The sequence below is a fragment of the Bacillus rossius genome, chromosome 16, assembly GCF_032445375.1.
Source record: "Bacillus rossius redtenbacheri isolate Brsri chromosome 16, Brsri_v3, whole genome shotgun sequence".
Taxonomy (NCBI): domain Eukaryota; kingdom Metazoa; phylum Arthropoda; class Insecta; order Phasmatodea; family Bacillidae; genus Bacillus; species Bacillus rossius.
In genome coordinates, this window is record NC_086343.1 from 8,617,106 (window position 1) to 8,639,682 (window position 22,577).

A 22,577-nucleotide genomic window follows, 5' to 3' on the forward strand; every position below is an offset into this window, starting at 1 on the left:
GAAGGGTCGTATATATAAAAAATATACAGGATATCGGAAGTAATGCATTCAAAGTACGTTATACCACTGGAGAAGACATAAATAATATCATATTCCTATATTTGGCAGCAGGTACAAAAGTAAGGTACACGTGAGGAGTCTTCGGGATTGAGAATCAAATTAACCATCTCAACCATAAAGATGCCTGCTGCAGTGGAGATCGAAACGACTGTAAACACTACTGCTGCGACCTGTCTCAACCTCGTAAACCAAGGTAGCTTATATAATTGTAATAAACTTAAGAAAAAAACATTAACAGTGGCAGGTATGGGAATTTTTTTTCGGGATGTTGGAGAGCAGAGAATTTGGAAAAAAATTTGCACACATGTATTTAAAAAAAAAACGTACAATTCTATTGACTAACACATTGGCATATGGGCCTACAGAAGTAATCGTAGGGACTTCTCACGCATTTGAAACTGCAGGTGTTTTAACTGCCTACCTTGTTCCGCCCCAAAATAACATACTGCCTTCACCAACATTAAAAAAAAAAATCCCAACTTCAAAGGAGGGAGATATATCCCCCCCCCCTCCATCACCCCTCCCCACCCCCCACCACTGCGTCGGCTACTGAACATGAACATATAGGTATGTGACATAGCTATCTAGCAAGCACCGAAATGCTTAATGTTGTTGTAATGCTCTTTTTGCAGCAGCTTAGTTAGAGCTGGTGCAGGTAGGAAGGAGGGGCGCTCAGAGACATTAAGTGCACATAACTGTACAACGTATGACCATACCTTCTTTTTTTTACCTTCCTTCAGCGACGCGCTGAAGTACTTACCACGCGAGAGTGCGCACGTGACGAAAAACAACCCCCTCCCCCCCCCTCCCTAAAGCATCGATGGGAGTGGCTGCGGAGACGCCTCCTTGCGGCCGAACCGGCAATTACACGTCGCTGCGGCTGCTTGCCCCCTTCTCTCAGCCTCTGTCGCCCCTCCCGCGCCTGGTTACCCCTCTTTCGCCCCCCCCCTCCACCCCGCGGCGCTCCGGCGTCCTACCGCAACGAGAGACCGCGGTGCGTGCGGCTCCGCCTTAATTCCGCGCGGACGTTGCAGTATAGCGGTCGGAGCGCGCGCAACACCCGTGGAGTGATGACGTGCCAGTTAAGGCCCCTGCCTACCCGGGCTCACGTGCTGTGTGCAGAACTTCAGGAAAAAAAAAATTGGTTGTCTGTAAAGTCGGTTTACGGACGATAGTTTAACGTGATAACGTCATAAAAAAGCATTGATGAAATGATTGCATACTTTTATGAATAAAATTGAATCATTTTAATTGAATTATCACTATTTTGTATGGATACAAAGAAGGAGTGAAATGAAATCTACAATTTAATTGATAAATTTACTTTTATTTGCACTCATTAATTCAAATATGTTTATTACTTTAACGAAGAGATTATTTTAAATATAACTTTTATACATGTTTGCTATTTAACTTCTTCCAATCTGTGTTATTCTGTTAAGGATAGGACGATGATAGGAAAAATAGGAAACGAATGGGAGTGTTTGAAGTTTAATGTGCCTCGAAAAAGTCAAATCGATGGTTGTTCCAATCGAGTGGAAGAGAGATAGATGCGGCGCAAGCGTACAATGAGCATAACGGGACACAGCGTAAAAGGACAATGTGCGTTACGGGACACTTTTTCCTGCGTGCAGCTGGCGTTCTTCGATTTATTATACGTTGTTACGTCAAAAAATCCTCTTTATTTGAAAACTGCTCAATATATCTTAGTGGCGTCTGTTTACGAAAATCATTTAAATAAATTGATTACGGATGAGTATTTCTTTTTCCGTAGTTCGTTTATTTTTAAACTGTAAAAAAACGGATAAAATACGTGTTTTGATGATAAATTTTAGGCATGAAGCACCTGGTAGAGATTCTTGAAACCAACTAAAGGGACTTGCTATACGCCTGTATCTTCTTTGCTCTGTCATATAATGTTAAGGTTACCTACCGTCACTTACAGAGTATCATATGATGCTTGATTACCGTTACTGAAAACAACATTGAGTTGTTTACAAACACTCCAAAGAAATATTTTTCTGTACTTTTACAAAATATGCCTTTGGAAACCAGGTGCCAAGCAATAGTTTGTAATATTGCAAGAAATATATTGCATAATTGTACATCACGTAGCTACGGTTATTTTTGCATATATATGTAATACATTTTTCGAGATAATACTGAATATTTATACCAAAAATTGACACATAATTTTATATTTTAATTGAAGTTCATTCAAGCATAATTTTTTAGACCATGGAAAAGATAAATATATATACAACAAATGACAATATTTCGTTGTATCATGCTTATTATGGCACAGTTAACACTGCAACGCTATTCAGGGAACGGTTTACAAATAAATGTAATTATTGGAGGTACTGGGACAACAAAAAGCATAATTGCACACAGGTAAGAATCCGAACCCAGTGTTACTGCGAACACAATTTGTTAGTGATAAAGATGTTTTCATTTAGAAGTACCTACAAATTTAGAAATATCTCTAATTTTACATGAATATTTCTGTTCAATTTAAAAAAAAAATACATTCTGTCGATATAACTACAATGGCAGAAGGATGCATACATAATTAGTAATAGTTTTGAAAATTGTCATATTTAAGACATTACACATGAATGACACGTAAAATTTGAATATCAATTAAATTAAATTAAATTAAAAATACGTAAGTATTCGAGTTAATAGAAGAGTAAACCGTAGACAAAAAGTAGGTACTACGTTTACGTAATGTTGATGTCTTCAGATATAAATTTTTATGTTTCAATATTTTCCTGTTATTAAACCAGTCAAAGTAAATTACATGAAGGAGTGCATCGTGAAATGCACTTCAACTGTAGTCTTAAATAAACAAAGATTTCACTCTTCAATAAATAAGTAAGAATAAATGAAAATATGAGAAAAATGAAGAAAGAATAACTTAGCTTACGTGACAAATTTTTTCACGCTTTATTGGAAACTCACAAATTGGGTTAAATTTAATTTTTTTTATTGCTACTTCAACAAACCAACAAAATATGTTTACAAAATAGGCTACATTATTTTTGCAGATAGCATTTTCTTAGTACAAACTCCATACGCACTCAGTTTTGTTCTGTCTTAAGAACTGACAAATCTAATTTTAAAGTATATTTCACTCTGAAAGATTTACCTAGTAGGCCTAAATGCGTGTAATTACGCCTTATCTACAGAGCCATTATTTTTTGCTACAGATATTTTTCTCGTAAAGAACACATGTTGTTAGGCTTAAAGAAGTAAAAACGTTATTTATTTTTACTTTTATTTCCACAATTAAAAAAAAAAACACAAAACAAATGTTTGTGACTTAACAAACGTATAATGTTGATGTGATTGAATTTATTTTTAAAAGCCTTCTATAGGCCGCTATTAAAAAAAACTGGTAAAATATTCCTTCCATAACTCGCAGTTAAATGAACACTTTCGAGTATAGGCTAGGTACTAAGTAGTTTAATATTTTCCAATCTCTAAGACCTTTAAGTACGGAACATCAGCACTGAAATATTATGGGGTGAACTTGTGCGTATATTTATGACGCTTGGCATTATTTTAAAGAATTCTACGTTATATTTCTGTCCGAGTCTCATATCATAAGTGATTTTTGCAATATGAGAACACGTGAATTTTTTATTTACCGGGGTTAGATTTTACACATCACTGGTTAGTACTGAAAGACTCATTCGTAGGGCCATGCATATTTCGCGAAAAGATTTAGAGACTAGCTGAAAGTTAAGACGCCGTAGCATCGTCTGTGTTTCGTGATTGGGTGAGTTTCTTTCAGGTGCATGACGATAGTTAAATCACCAATCACAGCAATTCGTTGCGGAAGCAAATGCGTCCTGAGTGGCTCAGCCAAACAAGGCAACTACTTCTCTCGGCAGACGGCCGCCAATCACAAGGAAGAAACCACAGGTGCGAGTAATATACCTTGTTGCAGTCTAATAAGTGTTCAGATCTTTTCGCGAAAAATTCCTGCCCATACTCATTCACATTTAACTTATTTAAGACGGATAATTTCGGCGCAGACAGAGAGCAAAACTTGCAGTACAGCGAGAAAGCCTGGTGTTGGTTGATCGGGGGGGGGGGGGGGGGGGGTGTTTGTCGGTCGTGTTTTGAAACTATATGTGCCCGAACACTAAAAACGAGAGAAGGATAAATAAAAAAAGTCCTGTACGCACACGCAGTGCAAGGAGAATAGTTGTTTGTCCGGAGCTGCCCCGACACAATGGGTCCGCTCGCAACAAAAGAAATCCCCTGAGCACGTAAGTATTGTACAAAAGGCTGCAGCAAAAAGATGAAAAAAAAGGTTTTTTTTTGTTATAACCTACCTACTCCTCCAACTCTTCTCACAAAAAAAAAGTTAGGTCAATTTTTTTCATAAGGATTTTAAGTTTCTTTCAGAAATGAAGTTGAGAATGAAAATCACGCTTTTAAACTCTATCGTAGCTAAATTAAAAAAAAAAAAAATTGGTTGTCTGTAAAGTCGGTTTACGGACGATAGTTTAACGTGACAACGTCATAACAAAACATTGATGAAATGATTGCATACTTTTATTAATAAAATTGAATCATTTTTATTGAATTATCACTATTTTGTATGGATACAAAGAAGGAGTGAAATGAAATCTACAATTTAATTGTAAATAATTCAAATGTGTCTATTACTTTAACGAACAGATTATTTTAACTATAACTTTTATACGTGTTTGCTATTTAACTTCTTCCAATCTGTGTTATTCTGTTAAGGATAGGACGATGATGGGAAAAGTAGGAAACGAATGGGAGTGTTTCAACTTTAAGGGGTCCGCCTACCTGGTTACACAGACGGTGTGCAGAGCTTCAGGAAAAACAACGCGATTTCAAAACTACTCAAGATATCCGCGTGGGGCCTATTTACGAATAGCATTTAAGAGTTCGCTGAGGACCGAAAAGTACTTTTAATTTCGGATTAAGTTTTTAAATTGTATTTTTAGAAGCGTTAAAATGCCTAAAACGCGTGTTTTCAGAGTAATTTTTAGGCATAAAACAATCAGTACAGATTCTTGAAAGCACTTAAGGGGCTTGCATAACACCTTTATCTTCATTTCTCCGCCATATAATGTTACGGTCACCGCTCAAATTTCACAGTTATCCTGTGACGACGAGACGAATGCGCGCCAGTTCAGAGACTTGCGCTTAGAGGCTATACCGCGCTGGAAGCACCAGAGAGCGTCGCGCTTATCATCCCGCCTCACTAACACACATACACCCCTGACGAGGCGGGCCCCTTAATGTGCCTCGAAAAAGTCAAATCGATGGTTGTTCCAATCGAGTGGAAGAGAGATAGACGCGGCGCAAGCGTACAATGAGTGTAACGGGACAATGAGTCATCCTTTTCCATGCGTGCAGCCGGCGTTCATAGATTTATTAGATGTTGTCACGTCAAAAGGTCTGTGTACATATTTTAGTAGCCTACTCAGCAATGAAGTGTGCCTAACATGTATCTAACCTCTGTAACGAACGAATTCATGTGTCCTCGTGTTGCGAATACACTCGTCATGCGAAACTCGGACACGGAATTCAAATCAGAATTCTATAAAATAATGCAAAGCGTGATACATTTAAGCAAATTGTGTTTTAAACTACATTTCTTGACGCGATTTACACGTAGTTACCGCATCCGCCGCTAGAATTCGCTGCCGGAGCAGCTACGTCGCTTGTTGAATCCTTTTATTAGCAGACCGAAATGTTAAACTGTAAAATGAAACGGCTCCGATAAAAGCGATATAGACTTGAACTAAATGACTAAACCCAGAACTTGGACTTGATTTTTGACAAGCTATGTTTATCACAATACTACCCAACTTGTAAAATTAATTAATAGGAACCTGGAAAATTCGCGGTTTCGATGACCTCCAGGATAGTCTACACAGTCCTATGTACATTCGGGCAAATAACGCCAGTTCATTGGCTGCTGACTTGTGAGTCGTCTCAACTGGTATTGCCCGAGATTCTATTTCTTTGGTTGAGGGTTTCTCATTGGCGGCCCAGAGTCGCCCAGAAGAACAGTGAGCCAATAGCAAAATCAGCTTAAAGGTATACGTATATGAATTTCAGACTATCGCGAATTCAATCTGCGAATTTTTCCGGTCTCTATTAATTATTCAGTTAATACTTTAAAGATTCCCTTTGTCTTTGTGAACTTTGGGTCTCGTCATCCGCCACAGATGGCATTCCCGTTCCTTGAATTCCGTCACATTCATGACATTATTCCTACCAAATGCCGTATACCGAAAGCTAAGATGTTGCACATAAAAAAATAAATGCTGTTTTATCCTTATTTTTGTGATAGCCTAAACATTTTTTTTTAAATTTATTATTATGTATTTTAAATCTACTGTTTCCAAGGTTTGGTACACAGAGAAAAAGGTTTGTTTGAATCAAACAAATGTTTGATTATATATGGCCAAACAAATATTTACTTGGTGGAACAAAATATTTTGTTAGCTTAGCCAAACTCGGTAAGTAACAAAAATGATTTGTTACACCGAACCAAATATACATTTGAGTTGACAAAATCATTTTGTTAGGTGAACAGAATCTTTCATACTACAAAATATTTGTTTCAATTAACAAAATATATTTATTGCGCCATATACAAACAAATATTTGTTTCAATTAACAAAATATATTTATTGCGCCATATACAAACAAATATTTTAATGAGGCAAACAAACCTTTCGCTCAGTGTAGGAAGGCCTATGCTTGTATAAAATAAACCAATCACTCTCGTTGGACTTAATCGCACGCTTTAGTACAAACGTGGAAAATACCCCTAGGTTAACCAGAAGGAATTTGTGTAACTTTTTTCTTTGTGATAGTGTTTACACTGTAATTTTTTTTATGCAAACGAAACCGAAATAATCACGTAAAGTTCTAGTTGTTTGTAAATGTGTACATTTACATGAAAGTAACCGTTTCGCTACTAAAAATGTTCGCAGAAATCATGGTTTCGGATTCTTGCTCAGGAAATTCGTGCTTTTGTTGTCCAAGTTAGGTACCTACTTTAGTTTTAATTTTATTTGTAAACTGTACTCTGACTAGCTTTCCAGTATTAATTGTGCATATTAATAAGCACAATAAAACAAAAAAAGTCAAATTTGCTTAATACTCAATTATATTTTCCATGGTTTGATTAATTATATACTACTTGTATAAAACATCAATCTAAATTTAAAATTATGCGCAAATTTTTTTGTAAGCTTGATCAAAATATATTCAGCATTGTTTTTAAAAACGTATTTCATAATATGCAGAAATAACCACAGCGATTCAAACATGCAAACATAGGCTATGTCGTAGCAACTCCACTATATATTAGGCCTATATAACGTTTATTTAGGTTGGGGATGCGCATATTTATTATATATCTCCCTACTATATAAATTGTTTAACTATCACTAGCTTCATTTGTTTTGTAAATTGTAACCCTAGGCATTAACGTTTACCGCCATCCGTTGTCAAATGAACAATAATTCTCTTTTAACGAGAATTATTTAAGCTATAGCCTGAGTAAAAATAAAAAAAAATACTGGGCACTGTTAATTCTCATGAGGTAATCGTGCTTCAGCCAACTGGCGATAAAAGTGAAAGGCACAGAATTACTTAACGACCAAAATAAATCAATTTAATGCTATCAACAAGGTAAAACTACATAATTTATTAACTGCGGCGTGATATATTAGCTACCTACACCGCAATCCTGATTAGCCTAGATTATTGAAATGCAATAAACACAGATGATAAAAAAAATTAAAATTATTTTTGTTGCACGTTAATGGTAAAATAATAATAATAATTGTAGGCATAGCTGCGATAGTTCTGGGGTGAAACGAAACATTTAAAAAAGACATTTTAAAAATATAATATTTCTTCTTGGTTTTAATCATAAAAACTAAGGTAGAGTATCATTTTACACTTGTGATTCGGGGACTGAAGAATTTCGGGAGTTCATTTAGGCGACAGGCAGTGCTGCAAAATATTATTCGTTACTTACGTTAACCCAAAGTGACGTAGGATGATTATACCGCGCTGGGAAATTCTAAGCCAGCAGCAAACTCGTTGCAACAAAGACGGACGAATCGGTTGAAGAGGCAAAAGCCTATCAAGAAATGACTACCTCTGGAACGTCCTGCGAACTGTGAAATATATGTACCTACCTACAGGTCATTGAACACACGAAATGTTCTCGTCCGCAGAAATAATTTATCAAAACTTTTGTGATACAAAAGTCGTTTAACAAATAGGCAACTAATAAGGCATGTTAAAACTACGAACATAATTATGGTAGACTAGTTAACTATGACTTACTGCTAAACCAATAAATGTGGGAAAGTGCGTAAAAATTCTTTCCTGAAGAATATGTACGTATAGGTATTTGCAAACAAATAATAGAAATAAATGCATTTTTTTAAGATTATTTTAAAATCAAAAAAATCATCTTTTTTTTTTTTCACCAACATATTAGAATTATATATTACAGTGCGCTGAGTACGGTACCTACTATAAAGTAGACTACCTTTAGTGTGAGAACGCTTTACTTAAATTTTTTAAGATTATTGTTGCTGTTCTGTCATGCGATATTGTTACAACTGCCGCCTGAATTTTGATAAATTAAGAGCCAAAATTAGTTCTTTCGAAGGAATCACGTATGCCTAGTCAGTTTAGTTTTCTGTGAAAAATATGGACAATAATGGGAAAAGAAAGTATTAATTCTTATTAGCGTGTAATCTGAAGTGCTGGTACGTAACTCGATTACACTTGAGTTTTAATTATATCGTATTTTAAAACACAACCTTCAAAAATTTTACTGAATCAAATAAATAAGCGAGTTCATCTTTTGCATCTATAAAACCAACCCGAGTATGCCATCAGGAAATTATGACAATATTTCTTAAGACAAACGAGCAAAAACATCGTCAATATTTAAGTTCCTGGTTGGCTTTAAATCGTAGTTTTAAACAATATATTTTTTTTTTTTCAAATTTATCCCTAGGATGGACTCAACAATCCTCTTCCTACTTGGGCAAACGTAACGTGTTCATTGGCTGCTGACTTGCAAGGCATCTCAACTGGGCAACTCGTGTTTCGACACTTCTTTGACTGAGGCCGTCTGAACTGTTCTCCAGATTAACAGTGAACCAATAGCCGAATCAGCGCAAAGGTATAATTATTTTAATCCTAGCGTATCTACATTTATCCCTATTTCCCCACCCCAACCTGGTTAAGGCCCTGAAGTCAGTCACGGCAATGTTGCCTGTCCCGGCTGTGAGGCAAACGGTTCAGCGACTGGCGCCGCGCTTTTATCGCCACCACGTGGTTCCCGCGCTCACCGCAGGATAGCGCTCGCGTCGCTTCGTCGCTAGAAAGGTGGAGGGGAGGGTGGGTCTTGGAGGGGAGGAGGATAATGGAGACAATAAAAAAAAAAAAGAGAGCTCCCTCGTAGCGGCGCGGAGTAGATCAAGTGGGCAGGAGGGGGCGTGACCCGTTCTGCGGCAAGACACCGCCTCCCATTGGCCCGCGCGCGCGGTTCGACCCCGCCCCCATTCCTCGAGGGAGGGTGGGGGGCGGGAGGAGGAGGAAGGTGGGGGGAGAGAGAGGCGGAGGGGAACCTCCCCTTCCCCTACGCCCGATTACAGGGTATCGGCGGGGCAAATTGGTCTGTTTTAGTCGGCCGGCAGTCGGGGTGTGCTACGAACGTGACCGGGCAGGGGTGAAAAAGGGCCAAGGGGTTTTTTATATTTATTTTTATTTTCCGCCCGGTGTTTTGCCTACGACGGGGAGAAAGGGCAGGACCCACACGCGCTACGAGGGCCTCCGATGACGGGCGGCGCGCGGTGATAGCGACGGCCCCCGGGGGCGGCGGCTCGTGGCCGCGAGAAGACTGACCTCGCGACCTCGCCATGCTGACGGACATGACGCCCCAGGTGCGGGCGCCGGGGCAGCTCTACCCCGGCCAGAGCGTGAGTATCCATCCGCCCGGAGCGAAGCACCGTCGCGCCTTCCCGCCTCGGCTCTTACCCCCCCCCCCCCCTCTCTCTCTCTCTCTGTCATTCATCCGTCATCGCCTCCAGTCAGGGCGACACGCCGTTCGCACGTAACCGTGATGGACAGGGGACTGGAGAAATTCGCGTGCTCGACGACCTCCAGGATAGACTCCACGATCCTGTGCACACCCGGGCAAACGTCACCTGTTCATTGGCTGCTGACTCGTGAGGCGTCTCAAATTGGGAGACTCGTGATTCGATGCTGCTTCGACCGAGGGGTCTATAGTTGGCCTGCAGTCCTCCAGGTCAACAGTGAACCAATAGCAGGAAGTTGCAATAAAGGTACAATTACTTGCATTCAAGCATATCGCGAAATTACCTAATCCGCGAATTTTTCCGGTCTCTAGTGATAGACGGCAGAATTGAGCTTCAACTAATTTACAGGTAATTAAGAATCAAATACAGGCATGCACACGCTCAAAAGTAGGAGACGCTTAAAAGGAAAATCCAGCGTTCCCAAAACACGATAATATGTAGTAAGTTAATACATTAAAACTAGTCACTCATATGTTCTCAAACAGATTCAAGTAGTAGGTAGACCGTGAAGTTATCATGGTAGGGTGTTCCAAATATGTTTTTTTTTTCAACCTGTGTTTGAAATTGGCCAGTTTTTTTTTTAATTTTTTTAATTCCCAGGTAGCCTGGTCCAAACTGCCAGTTTCCATAATCGTTTTTTTTACAGCTAGAATTAAATGTTTAATGAAATATCGGGTGACGAAAACCTTTTTTTAGCCCAACAACAAATGCAAGCGAGCAATCGTAATGAATTTACAGGGGAAATATCCATCATTATAGGTAATGACTAGAAAATATATTATTACCAATTCGACGTACGAGGAATGTGAAAAAAATGATAACAACGCGTCGAGATATTCGTCTTTCCTGGCCGGTAGAATAGTTTATTATTTTTATTTTTTAACGGGGTGCTGCAATTTCTAAAAACCTGGCTACAATCAAGACATAGCTATAAGCTCTTCACAAGCACAACACAGTATATTATACATAACAGTTGAACTCCATGCAATTCTATCTGACTTGCTACAATCGTGCATAGAGAGAAACATTTACAAAAGGTCGGTATTAGAATTAAGTAGAGTTAGCTTTAGGCTTAACTCTTGCTTGATAACATGTTATTGCTAAAACCGTGATATGTTTTCGGCTAATTTGGGAACTTTATTTAAAAAATTAGAATATGTGTCTTGATTAGAGTGTGCCGAATATAATTTTTTTGTTGTTGTTTATGTTGCACGATGGAGTTAAGCAATAAATATCACAGTCTAATTTCCGAAGAAGAAAAAAAATATATCTCTGGTTTTAGTTTTGCATTCACTGTTCGTAATATTTCCCCCCCTTATAATTACACTACTAACTACAGCAACATAATTTTTCGAAGGCTAAAGCAAGAAAAATAAACAAAGAAATTAACTTATGTTTATATTTGTTGTAGCTAGGCCGCTGTTCTAGTTTCGTAACGTGAACTTGCATATTGCTATAACTATCAATGTGTTAATACTATGTTACCTAATGGAAAAATAGTTGCAAAAATAAACAAAGTGTTTTGGTGTCTATCAAGAAGACGGATTGCTACGCCGATAGGGTTCAAGGTCAAGGTGGCTTGAGCACGTAAAGTAGGCAAAATAGCGCCTTTTTTTTTTAGTCTCGAGCGAACTTATCAATAGTTTTACGTAAACCGAACAAAATTCTATAGGGATACTTTTTGATTATAGCCGTTTTTGACATGGTTTTATATTCCAGTTACTTGAAAAATTGGCGTTGATTTGGGTGTTTTTTAAATTGTTGTATACCAGCATTGCTTTAATAAAAAAATTATTAAAAGAATTTGGATTTTTACTTCAACGGAAAAATATTGCGTCACAATCTGCAAACTATAGTGTTCCATGAATGACAAGAAGAAAAATAAACAATGTTTTCTCCACTCAAGATGAGATTACCTATATGACACTCATAGCAACGCCCTTAAAGTATCGTAAAATTAAATTACTATTTTTATGACTTAAAAAGGTTTATTTCTTTGTATATAGCTACTTAGTTTGGAGATATTCATTCACTAATTAAGCCCTAATCTACGAAATAAAAAAACAACTTTAAATAGTAAATAGTTGCAATAAAATGGTAGGTATATGTAAGAAAATGCCATTGAAGTTCTCGTTAGTTTTTGTTTATGGTTTGCTATGTGAGACTAATATCTTGAAGTAAACACAACTTATGAACTTGAAAGCTGGCTCAATTAATCTTACGATAGCTAAGATAAGAGGTAGGTATGTAGCGATGTTACAAACAATCTACAGTAAAATAATATAAATTAAAAATATTTAAAATTTTCGTAAAAATTTAAAATTCCAAACTTAAACTTCTCGTCCATTAAATGTGAGTTCTTAATCAAATTTGAAAATTGTAATTGTTGAGGGTGCAAACATGAATCATTGTTATGTATTCCATATGTCAATGATATTGCAATGGTGTGTTACGGAAAATGGCCGTCATACAAATTTCTCTGTAAACGTACGCGGACATGATTGCGCTGTTATCGTAACTGTGGACGTTGTGAGCATTTGAATACTAATTGGAAGAAGTATCATATTCTTCTCTGGCTGAAGTTGTAAGAAAACCTAGTGGCTGTAAGTGCTTCAACCAACAGCGAATGCAAAAAACATAGTGATAAAACATGGCTCTTTTAAAATAAATAATGAGTTGTTCGTAATATAAAATGCATGAAATTTTTTTTTAAATCGTATTCAGAGGCTATAATATTCAATGCACAAAACATGCGCGCTGATAAATATGTGCGTTAACATGACAGAAATGAAGAAAAAAAAGAAAATATATGTGTATTTGAGGGAAAATACAGACGTAATCAAGAAGCGTACTTATACTAATAGCCGCGTGAAATATTTTAGATTACTATAGTTACAAACTTGTATTTTTATTGCCGTTTTTTAAGTAGCTAAGTTCCTAGTTACTGTTCGTTTAAACTTTTGGGTATGAAACACTGAAATAAAATTTAACGCATTAGTATACATTTGAAGGAATCTAGCTAAGTAGGCCTATATTTAAAAAAAAAAAATTAAACTTGAAAGCGTTTAATCGCCCGATTTAATATTCCATGTGCGCTTCATTGTGCTTTTGTTTTAATAGGTGGTTGGTTTAAGCAATCCATTCTTGTTACCTACTTAATAACACAGTTTGCACTAACGTTTTATTAAACTGGTAGATACCTAAACATAATTAAGATTACAGCAAAAAAAGGATTAAGATTACTAACGAAAATATTTGTAAATATTTGGGTTCCAAATATGTTATTTTGCTTGAAATGCTCCACTTAAATATAAATATAAGAACATATTTATGTTTTTTTCTCAAGAATATTTTGCATCTATGATTATTTCCTACCATAAAGTGGGCTTCAATTTATTTCTCAAGGTGAATATTTTCTGGCGTGCGTAGTTTCATCCGGATAGTAGTTCCTTTGTTTGTATTTAGGCCAGTATTACTGAGCTTATAAACCGTATCCCATACCGCGAACGGGAAATCGTGTATAGTTCTTGATTATCAGCTGTCACACACTAAACTGTTTGTAAATGGGACAGAAATATTCATATAAAATTACTTACATATATTTGTACACTTTTTTTACGAAAACAACTGTATAACTGCAAAATAGTGTTCGCAGTAATATTGAGTTCGGATTCTTACCCAGGAATTTATACTTTTATACTTTGTGTTGTCCCAGTACCTCCAATAGTTAAAGTAATTTGTAAACCGTTTCCTGAATGTCTTTAAAGTATTATCTGCGCACATTAATGAGCCCAATAAATCTAAATAAGGCCCAGCTATTGAATATTTGATTATCTATTCCGTGGTTTAAAAATATATATGTATGCGAAAATGACCATAGCCATGTGATGTACAAAGCTACATTATCTTGATGTATTACAAACTATTTCATGGCAACTGTTTTTTTCCGAAATGAGTCTTTTGAAAGAGTACAGAGCAACTGAGTTTCGGTAGGACATCTGGATATAGGACATAGGTACGTCTGGAGCGTCCACGAGCGAAGACGTATGATAAGAAGACATAGCTACTCCCGTCGAGAGTTCACTGGCATAGATCAGCTTTAGCCGCGGTCAGAAGCTGTGTGCTTGTTTTCTCCCAGATGTTTTCTGCCCCAGTTTAGGAACTGGTCCCAAATATGTATAAGCTACGGCGACTGAGAACATTTCTCTGGAGAGAAAACCAAAGCGACATCATTGACTGCACTGTAATTATTATTTTTTGTGTTAATGGAACATATATAGGCCATTCGTTTAAAATTACAGATATTTGTAAATTTGTACATTTACATGAAAACAGTTGCATCACTACAAAAACACCATTCTTACCGGGGCGTCTATGTTGTGTTGTCCCAGGACATCAAATAGTAAAGAGTTATTTGTTAATCGTTCCCTGAATAGCTTTCCAGAAAATAACTAATTACTGCGTAAATAATAAGCACAATAAAACCAAATATAAAGTCTAATAAATGAATATTCGTGATTTAAAAAACATCAAGTTAAAATATAAAATTATGCGCCTAGTTTTGTAGAAATACTCAGTATTACCTATATCGAAAAACGTATCTCATATATGTAAAATTAGACATAGCAATGTGTTCTACAAAGTAATAATATCTTAGCTTTCAGTATTACAAACTTTTGTTGGTAACTGGTTTTTAAAGGAATCTATTTTAGAAGTACAGAACATTATTTTTCTGTGTACATACAGAAATTTTAGTGGCTGTAAGTAGATAAAAATCCTAGCAAATTTCCTGATTTAAATGTCATCCCAAAAAGGTTATTATATTAATAATGTTTCGTCTCCATGCTAAAAATACGATTTTACTAAGTAGTCCGTGTTTTGTGTTGAAAGTGAAATGAGTATTTTAATATATTTTAATATAGGCAAGCTGTAACCGTGTATAAATATTCGATTCTGTAAGATATATGCTAATATCGCTAATGTAAACAGTTACAAAGTATGATTTAATGAGACTTTCTTAAATAACCAAATAAATGGTTTGAGAATTTTAATTACTTACGAAATATTCAATTAGAATCAGTACATTGATTCTAAACAGGCAGCATTTAAACGTAGGCTCAGAAAATACTGTAAATAAAAAAATGCTTATTTCGCTTAAATATTGTTGTGCTCAAATGAGACAAATTTATAGTTAGTATAAAAATATTGTTTAAACGGATAAGTGAATTATTAACAATTTTAGCTTCTCGTAGGGTAGCTGCTGAATTTGGAAGCTGATTTTATGAGGCTAGCCTACAGATATAGTAAGCTTGAGTAAAACCATTAATTTACAGTTTATCAATAGTAAATATAAACTTAAGTATGCAGCTAGGTTTACTTTGTGTATCTCCATTTTTTAAAATACTTCTCTAAGCTTACATATATACATGATAATTATAGCAAATAAACACAACAATGTTTTTTTGTTATTGTTATCCTATTTTATAATAAGCTTTTCTTTCTTGAGCAGTATTAGGCTTATATCAGGTTTAAAAATATTTTACCATTTTATGCATTATATAACCAACAAAAAATATGACAGTGGCTCTTAAATGAGAAACATTAGGTTTTGACACACAAACGGCCAGTGTCAGGTATTTACTGTTATGGCTAAACTATTTTATTTTCAACAAGAAAATTCAAAATTCATGGCTGGGACGTGTATTTTACTTAGGTTAACTTCAAAAATGACGACTAATTATTTCATGAACTGAGTTAGAACTTGTTGAAGTAGGTAGCCTGCGTTTTTTTAATACTTGTTATCTATGAAGGAGCACACGTTGGTAGAAAGATAAAGGTATTTTTAAGGCGCCGCGCTTATAAGAAACAATGTATTCAAACTATTCAAAATGGCAATTTTTTTTATGAGTTTCGAAACGTAAAATGCCAATAATCGGTGTCAGCACTGAACTTTACTGGAGAAATTCAACCTAGTAAAAGTTTTTAGAGCAACCACTCCTAGTTCCGTGTTCGCGCGCTTCGAAGCGATACGTGTTACACTGTTGACATATTGTTTGTGCATGCACAAGGGTAGTCCTTGGAAAACTCAGTTTCCCAGCGATATCACTTGTAAAAATGCAAGGCCGAGATTTTATAAAAAATTGCCAATGGTACAACGGTTTGCCTTGCTGTTTTACAAGTGACATCGCTGGCAACTGAGTTTCCAAGGACTACCCTCGTGAATGCACAAACAATACAATTTTTGACGTGACAACGTCTAATAAATCGATGAACGCCGGCTGCACGCACGAAAAAGGGTCCCGTTACGCACATTGTCCCGTTACGCAGATTGTCCCGTTACGCTGTGTCCTGTTACGCTCATTGTACGCTGGCGCCGCATCTATCTCTCTTCCACTCGATTGGAACAACCATAGATTTGACTTTTTCGAGGCACATTAAACTTCAAACACTCCCATTCGTTTCCTATTTTTCCTATCATCGTCCTATCCTTAACAGAATAACACAGATTGGAAGAAGTTAAATAGCAAACATGTATAAAAGTTATATTTAAAATAATCTCTTCGTTAAAGTAATAAACATATTTGAATTAATGAGTGCAAATAAAAGTAAATTTATCAATTAAATTGTAGATTTCATTTCACTCCTTCTTTGTATCCATACAAAATAGTGATAATTCAATTAAAATGATTCAATTTTATTCATTAAAGTATGCAATCTTTTCATCAATGTTTTGTTATGATGTTGTCACGTTAAACTATCTTCCGTAAATCGACTTTACAGACAACCAATTTTTTTTAACAGTGTAGGAGAGGGTCAGCGGGCGTCGCGCCCATCAGTACGCTAGGCTACGCTGTTGGAAGTTGCAGTAGATTTGCGGCCTTTTCAACGGAGAGCGCGCCTTTAGTAAACCAAGTTACAAATAACTTGATCCTCGTAGAAACCACGCGCCGTTCACGAATCTCTAGAGACCTGCCAAATTCGTGGATTCATTCGGTGATAGGCTAGAATTCAGACACATATACCTCTTATATAATTTTGCCATTGGCTTACTGTTCATCTGGACGAATCTCAACCAGTTATAAACCCTCAACCAAAGAAGGATCGAATCACAGACAAACCAGCTGAGACGACTTACAAGTCGGCAGCCAACGAACTTGCGTTATTTGCCCGAGTGTACAGGTGTGTATGTGCAGTCTATCCTGAAGGCCATCGAAACCGCGAATTTTGCAGGTCTCTACGGAATTCCGTGTTGTGTGTTAACTTGTAAACAGAGTAAAGTTGCACTTGGGAGGTAGGAGAGGATTTGTTTTTGCAAAATAAACAAGTTTGTGAAGGTTTTGTTGATACAAGTGAGTTTCATTTCAAAAGAAGGTAACCTCGCTGCTTAGGAATTTATCATTACATCGATAAGTTTATAAACATCCCTGGAAAATTTGTAACCTGTGTTATTCATAAATTTTAAGACTCGGCAAGAAAACGCCATGTTGATTTTTTTTTATGTGTAAACATCTTAGCTCTCGGCATACGGAATTCAGTGGGAGTCATTTAGTGAAAATGAAACGGAAATGTGTCACAGAGATGGCGGACCTACGTGTAGAAACATGAACCCGTATATAATCACATTCGTAAACATTAGGGGGACATACATACCAAACGTACTGGTGAGCTAAATTAAATTTTATAATAGCGAAACTACCCTGGAGTATATTTGGTGAACTAAAATAGTAAAAAAAAAAAGGAATCTCAAGATTTAAAAAAAAACCTAAGAAATCTGGCATTACAATGATTGTAATACATACCTATTCTACTAGCAATACGTCAACGGTCTCGGTAGGAAGAGCGCGCACTTGGTAACCTTAAAGTCTTCGTAATAATCATTACTTGCGCGTCTTTTTAACACCATTGATATCACACTTACAGAATTCCAGTTGAAAATATTTGTGGCGTAACAGCAAATGCACGGGAGGCATTGAGTTAAAAATGTACAAATAGCTCTTAATAACGCAATTACATAAAACAATTCTAAAGAAAATCAACGTGCTGTGCGTGAGTCCAAGCCCTTTTTTAAGTGGAAATTTGTTAACAGTGTAGTTTGACACTCTTCCCCCTTAGACAAAAAGGTGTTCAGCCCAGAGGCTTTTGACGGACAACAGCGCAGCAGGGTTGCCTTAAACTGCATCAGAAGAGACCACTAAGTGTGCTCTTGTTAAGGGGGAATGGGGGTAAATTTTTGTGCTCCCTACACAATCGCTTGAACTTTCGGGAGAGAGGTTGGAGAAGGGGGTAGGGGGTAGGAGGACTGCTCAGGTCCAGCCTTGCAGTGAGGGAAGAGACACCCCGCGGAGAACTTCTCCTGACACAATAGCCTGTGGAGAGAGAGAGAGAGAGAGAGAGAGAGAGAGAGAACTGGAGTGGTGAGGACGGGATTATCTCCTCCGAACAAACAAGAGGGGCCCAGACAAGCCCTTGTTGACACAGCCACGACATCGCATGAAACCCCCCTTACTTCTTCACCACTGGAAGCTAACCCCCTCACCAACACCCCGTGGGCAACACCTCGTTGACGCCCGCTGGGGCTTATGCGGCTGTCACGGATTACCTCCCTGGTGGGGGGGGGGGGGGCTTAACGGTACACACACGTCACGTCGCGTGGATGTCCGGCTCGTCACATCCGCAACGGCCGCCAGGGTAAAAAAAAAATTATGAGGTTGTAAAGTCGGTTTACGGACGTTAATTTTACGTGAAAACGTCATACGAAAACATTGATGAAATAATTGCATACTTTTTTTCATTTTCAAATATTATTTACCTACAGTATTTGCAAATTTAATTTAAATATATATTTTTTTAAATTATAATCACTAACAATTAGTTAAAAGATCCCGCCTTAACCTGTTTGATATTATAGAAGATTTTTCTCGCAGGGTAGTTGGCCGGTTCTCGCACGCTCGGCTCAGGTGGAACGTGACGATTTTCCGTTCGTGCAGCCGGCGTTCATCGATTTATAAGACGTTGTCACGTCAAAAAAAAACATAGCTTAGTACAGTCTACGCCTCGAAAAACTTGTATCATGTCCATCTGACGGTTCTCGAGTAGTAGTTCAAGTGGTCACTTGCCCGATCACTGCCACTAGCAACAGCACGTGGTGTTTGTTCACTGCTTCGAACACTTGGCAAAACATTGGCGGAAGAATACGTACAACAGTGGTAGGGCTATGTAATTTTTTTCCAGTTGAAACTTTGTAGCATTGTCCGTGTTTCCTTGGTTGGCTGGGTTTATTTACAAGTACATATATCAGCTCACCAATCACAGCCAGTCCAGTGCGGGAGACAAACGCGTCCTGAATGGCCCAGCCAAACAGGGAAATGGCTTATCTTGCAGACGGCCGCCAAACACAAGGGAACAATCGCTTAGCGCAGGCATATCTTATTGCTAGAGACCTGTAAAATTCGCGATTTCAAATTCCTAAAGGATAGACTCCATGATCCTCTACGCACTCGTGCAAATTACATCTGCTGATTGGTTACCGACTCATAAAACCTGTTAACTGGAATGATCGTGATTCGCCAATTCTTCTGTTGAAGATTTTTCATTGGCCCAGAGTCCTTCAGATAAAGTGTGGCCCAATCACTGAAGCAAAATAATGTCAAAAGTATTTGGACTCTATCCAATCGCGAAATGAATCCGCGAATTTTACAGGTCTCTACTTATTGCAGATAATTTTTTTTCAGCGAAAAAAAAAAACCTACCCCTAACCCTTAGTAGGTACTAATTTTTGATAACTTTTCAAATTCGAGACGAGTTGCATGTCATACGCTATAGCGAATTTTTGTATTCTAAAAAAAAAAAAAAAAAAAAAAAAAAAAAAAAAAAAAACATACCAGCGACGTTTGTGACAGTTACACTGGCAACCAGACCGCCCGATGGCAGAGCCACTCGAACGTTTTACTCCGCAGCCCGTGCGTGCGTCTACATCCATCATTACTCTATGATATTTCACATGTGTTTGTGCCACACTTTCGCCGCGCCATTACGAGTAATTGTTCGGCACGAACGTGGGAGGATTTATGGCCCTCCGCCTCCCTCCCCCCCCCCCCCCCACCTACTATACACGGTCGTGTTATCGCGGCTATGCAGACCTGGGCCAAGGCGTCGCCGGAGGTACTGGACGCTTGCAGCTGCGAGTCACAGCTTCGACCGCGCGCGGGCAGATGCAAACAGCTGGCCCGCAAAAAAAAAAAAACGCGCTTTGACTTCTGTGACGTCAGCGCGACAACATTCGCGGACGCGATGGCTCTGAGGTGCCTCAAGTTGGGAGATTTTTTTTGTTTGTTTTTAGAATGATGGTTAAACTGGTGTATTTATAGCACAATCATTATGCTAGTAATTTTTTTTATTTGCTTGATTTATTATTGAGAACTTTAAATATTTTAACCAAATAAGCAATAAATTTGGATTAAACAAGTTTATTTTAAACAGAACACACTGATAGTAGTAATAGGATGAAACACGTTATATGGTTAAAAAAAAATTGCATCTACTCACTGAAGCGTTATTTCCTTTCGCATCGTGTCTTTCCTGTCACGGCTATCGCATTGTGTGATTCCAGCATAGAACAAACTCTGTACTGTCCTACCTAGTTCTTTAGAATCCTACCAGTTTTGTATGATTTCCGTCACGTGCCTGAATTATAACATTGATAGGCTACGTGCGTAAGCAGGAAAAAAAAGGGCTCGTTTACTAAAAATATATTATTATTATTTTATATCTCAATATGAGGTTTTCATACAAAGTCGTACACTCAATGAAGCAGTCTCCTGCAACGAAAGGTTATCTGACCTGGAATTTCAAGAAAACTAAAAAAAAAAATTGGTTGTCTGTAAAGTCGGATTACGGACGATAGTTTAACGTGACAAAGTCATAACAAAACATTGATGAAATGATTGCATACTTTTATGAATAAAATTAATCATTTTTATTGAATTATCACTATTTTGTATGGATACAAAGAAGGAGTGAAATGAAATCTACAATTTAATTGATAAATTTACTTTATTTGCACTCATTAATTCAAATATGTTTATTACTTTAACGAACAGATTATTTTAACTATAACTTTTATACATGTTTGCTATTTCACTTCTTCCAATCTGTGTTATTCTGTTAAGGATAGGACGATGATAGGAAAAGTAGGAAACGAATGGGAGTGTTTCAAGTTTAATATGCCTCGAAAAAGTAAAATCGATGGTTGTTCCAATCGAGTGGAAGAGAGATAGATGCGGCGCAAGCGTACAATGAGCGTAACGGTCAATGTGCGTAACAGGACAATGTGCGTAACGGGACAACGTGCGTAACGGGACAACGTGCGTAACGGGACAATACGTCATCCTTTTTCGTGTGTGCAGCCGGCGTTCATCGATTTATTAGACGTTGTCACGTCAAAAAAAAAGTTTATTCGTCGTGGACAATTCAAGGAAATTTAAGGTTGTTTTAGAAAAAGACATGTTTTTCAGATGAGTTTTTTACATAGCCAAATATTTTACCAACTGGGTCTCCTGAATTTAGTTTATTAGTATCAATATGTTTTGTGTATTAGTATATGAATAGTATAGATATGTGTAACGTAGATCGTTTTTTTTTTAGGGAACTACTTGTTTATTTTTGTTACTATATTGAGTTCAATTTAGGATCATAGCCCATTTTTTTACTAAATGAGATTGCATGACCACAATAATAATTCCAAAGTATTGTCGTTTTTATGCCTAATATAAAGAATGTAAAAAATCAAAATATTTTAAAATAAACAATATCTGAATGCTACTGTCTTACATTTATAATAAAGCTAACTTTTTATTTTATTATAAATAATTATTTATAATAGTGATGAGCTAAACAAACATGCTATGTGAAATAATTTGTACAATATAATTTTTAATGTTTATTGACTTGGTTTAAAACTGCTAAGGAGTTGTAAAAATTATTCAGAAAATTCCTGGTTCAGGAAAAGTCAAGGAAATGCCAGTAAAGTTTGGACTAAATTCAATCCTTAGTCTTATAAGTAATATTTAATTTCATAACTGATACGGATACCAAATATTATTCCAAAACAAAACAAAAATAAGAAAAAATTATAAATTCAAGAAACACAAGTAGTTAAAATTTGCTTTTTGATATGCTCAAAAATGTAAAACTTAGGGAAAGTTTTAACGTTATGGTCTATCGATGTCATAACAACTCTAAGGAAAAATCAGAAGCGATATTAGATCATCTGGTTTACAATTACCTTAATACCGACTACAGGCAGTTGTAATCATGCAGGGTCAGAATACAAGGTACGTGGAAAATGTATGTATAGTAATCTCATATGTCTACAACAGT

The 22,577-nt window shown here is 36.9% G+C and overlaps 1 protein-coding gene across 4 annotated transcripts in view; it reads left to right on the plus strand.

The window, feature by feature from the left end:
* Positions 1–22,577, plus strand: part of LOC134539966 (transcription factor Sp9-like) — a 337,688-nt gene that overhangs the window by 217,147 nt on the left and 97,964 nt on the right. Inside the window, exon 1 of one of the 4 annotated variants that reach the window (XM_063382362.1) lies at positions 9,820–10,079. The exons of the other annotated variants lie outside the window; for them this stretch is intronic. Coding sequence (XP_063238432.1) covers positions 10,020–10,079 — 60 coding nt within the window. The 5' untranslated portion in view covers positions 9,820–10,019. Of the gene's footprint in view, positions 1–9,819; positions 10,080–22,577 lie in introns of those variants that run through there. 4 annotated transcript variants of the gene reach the window in all.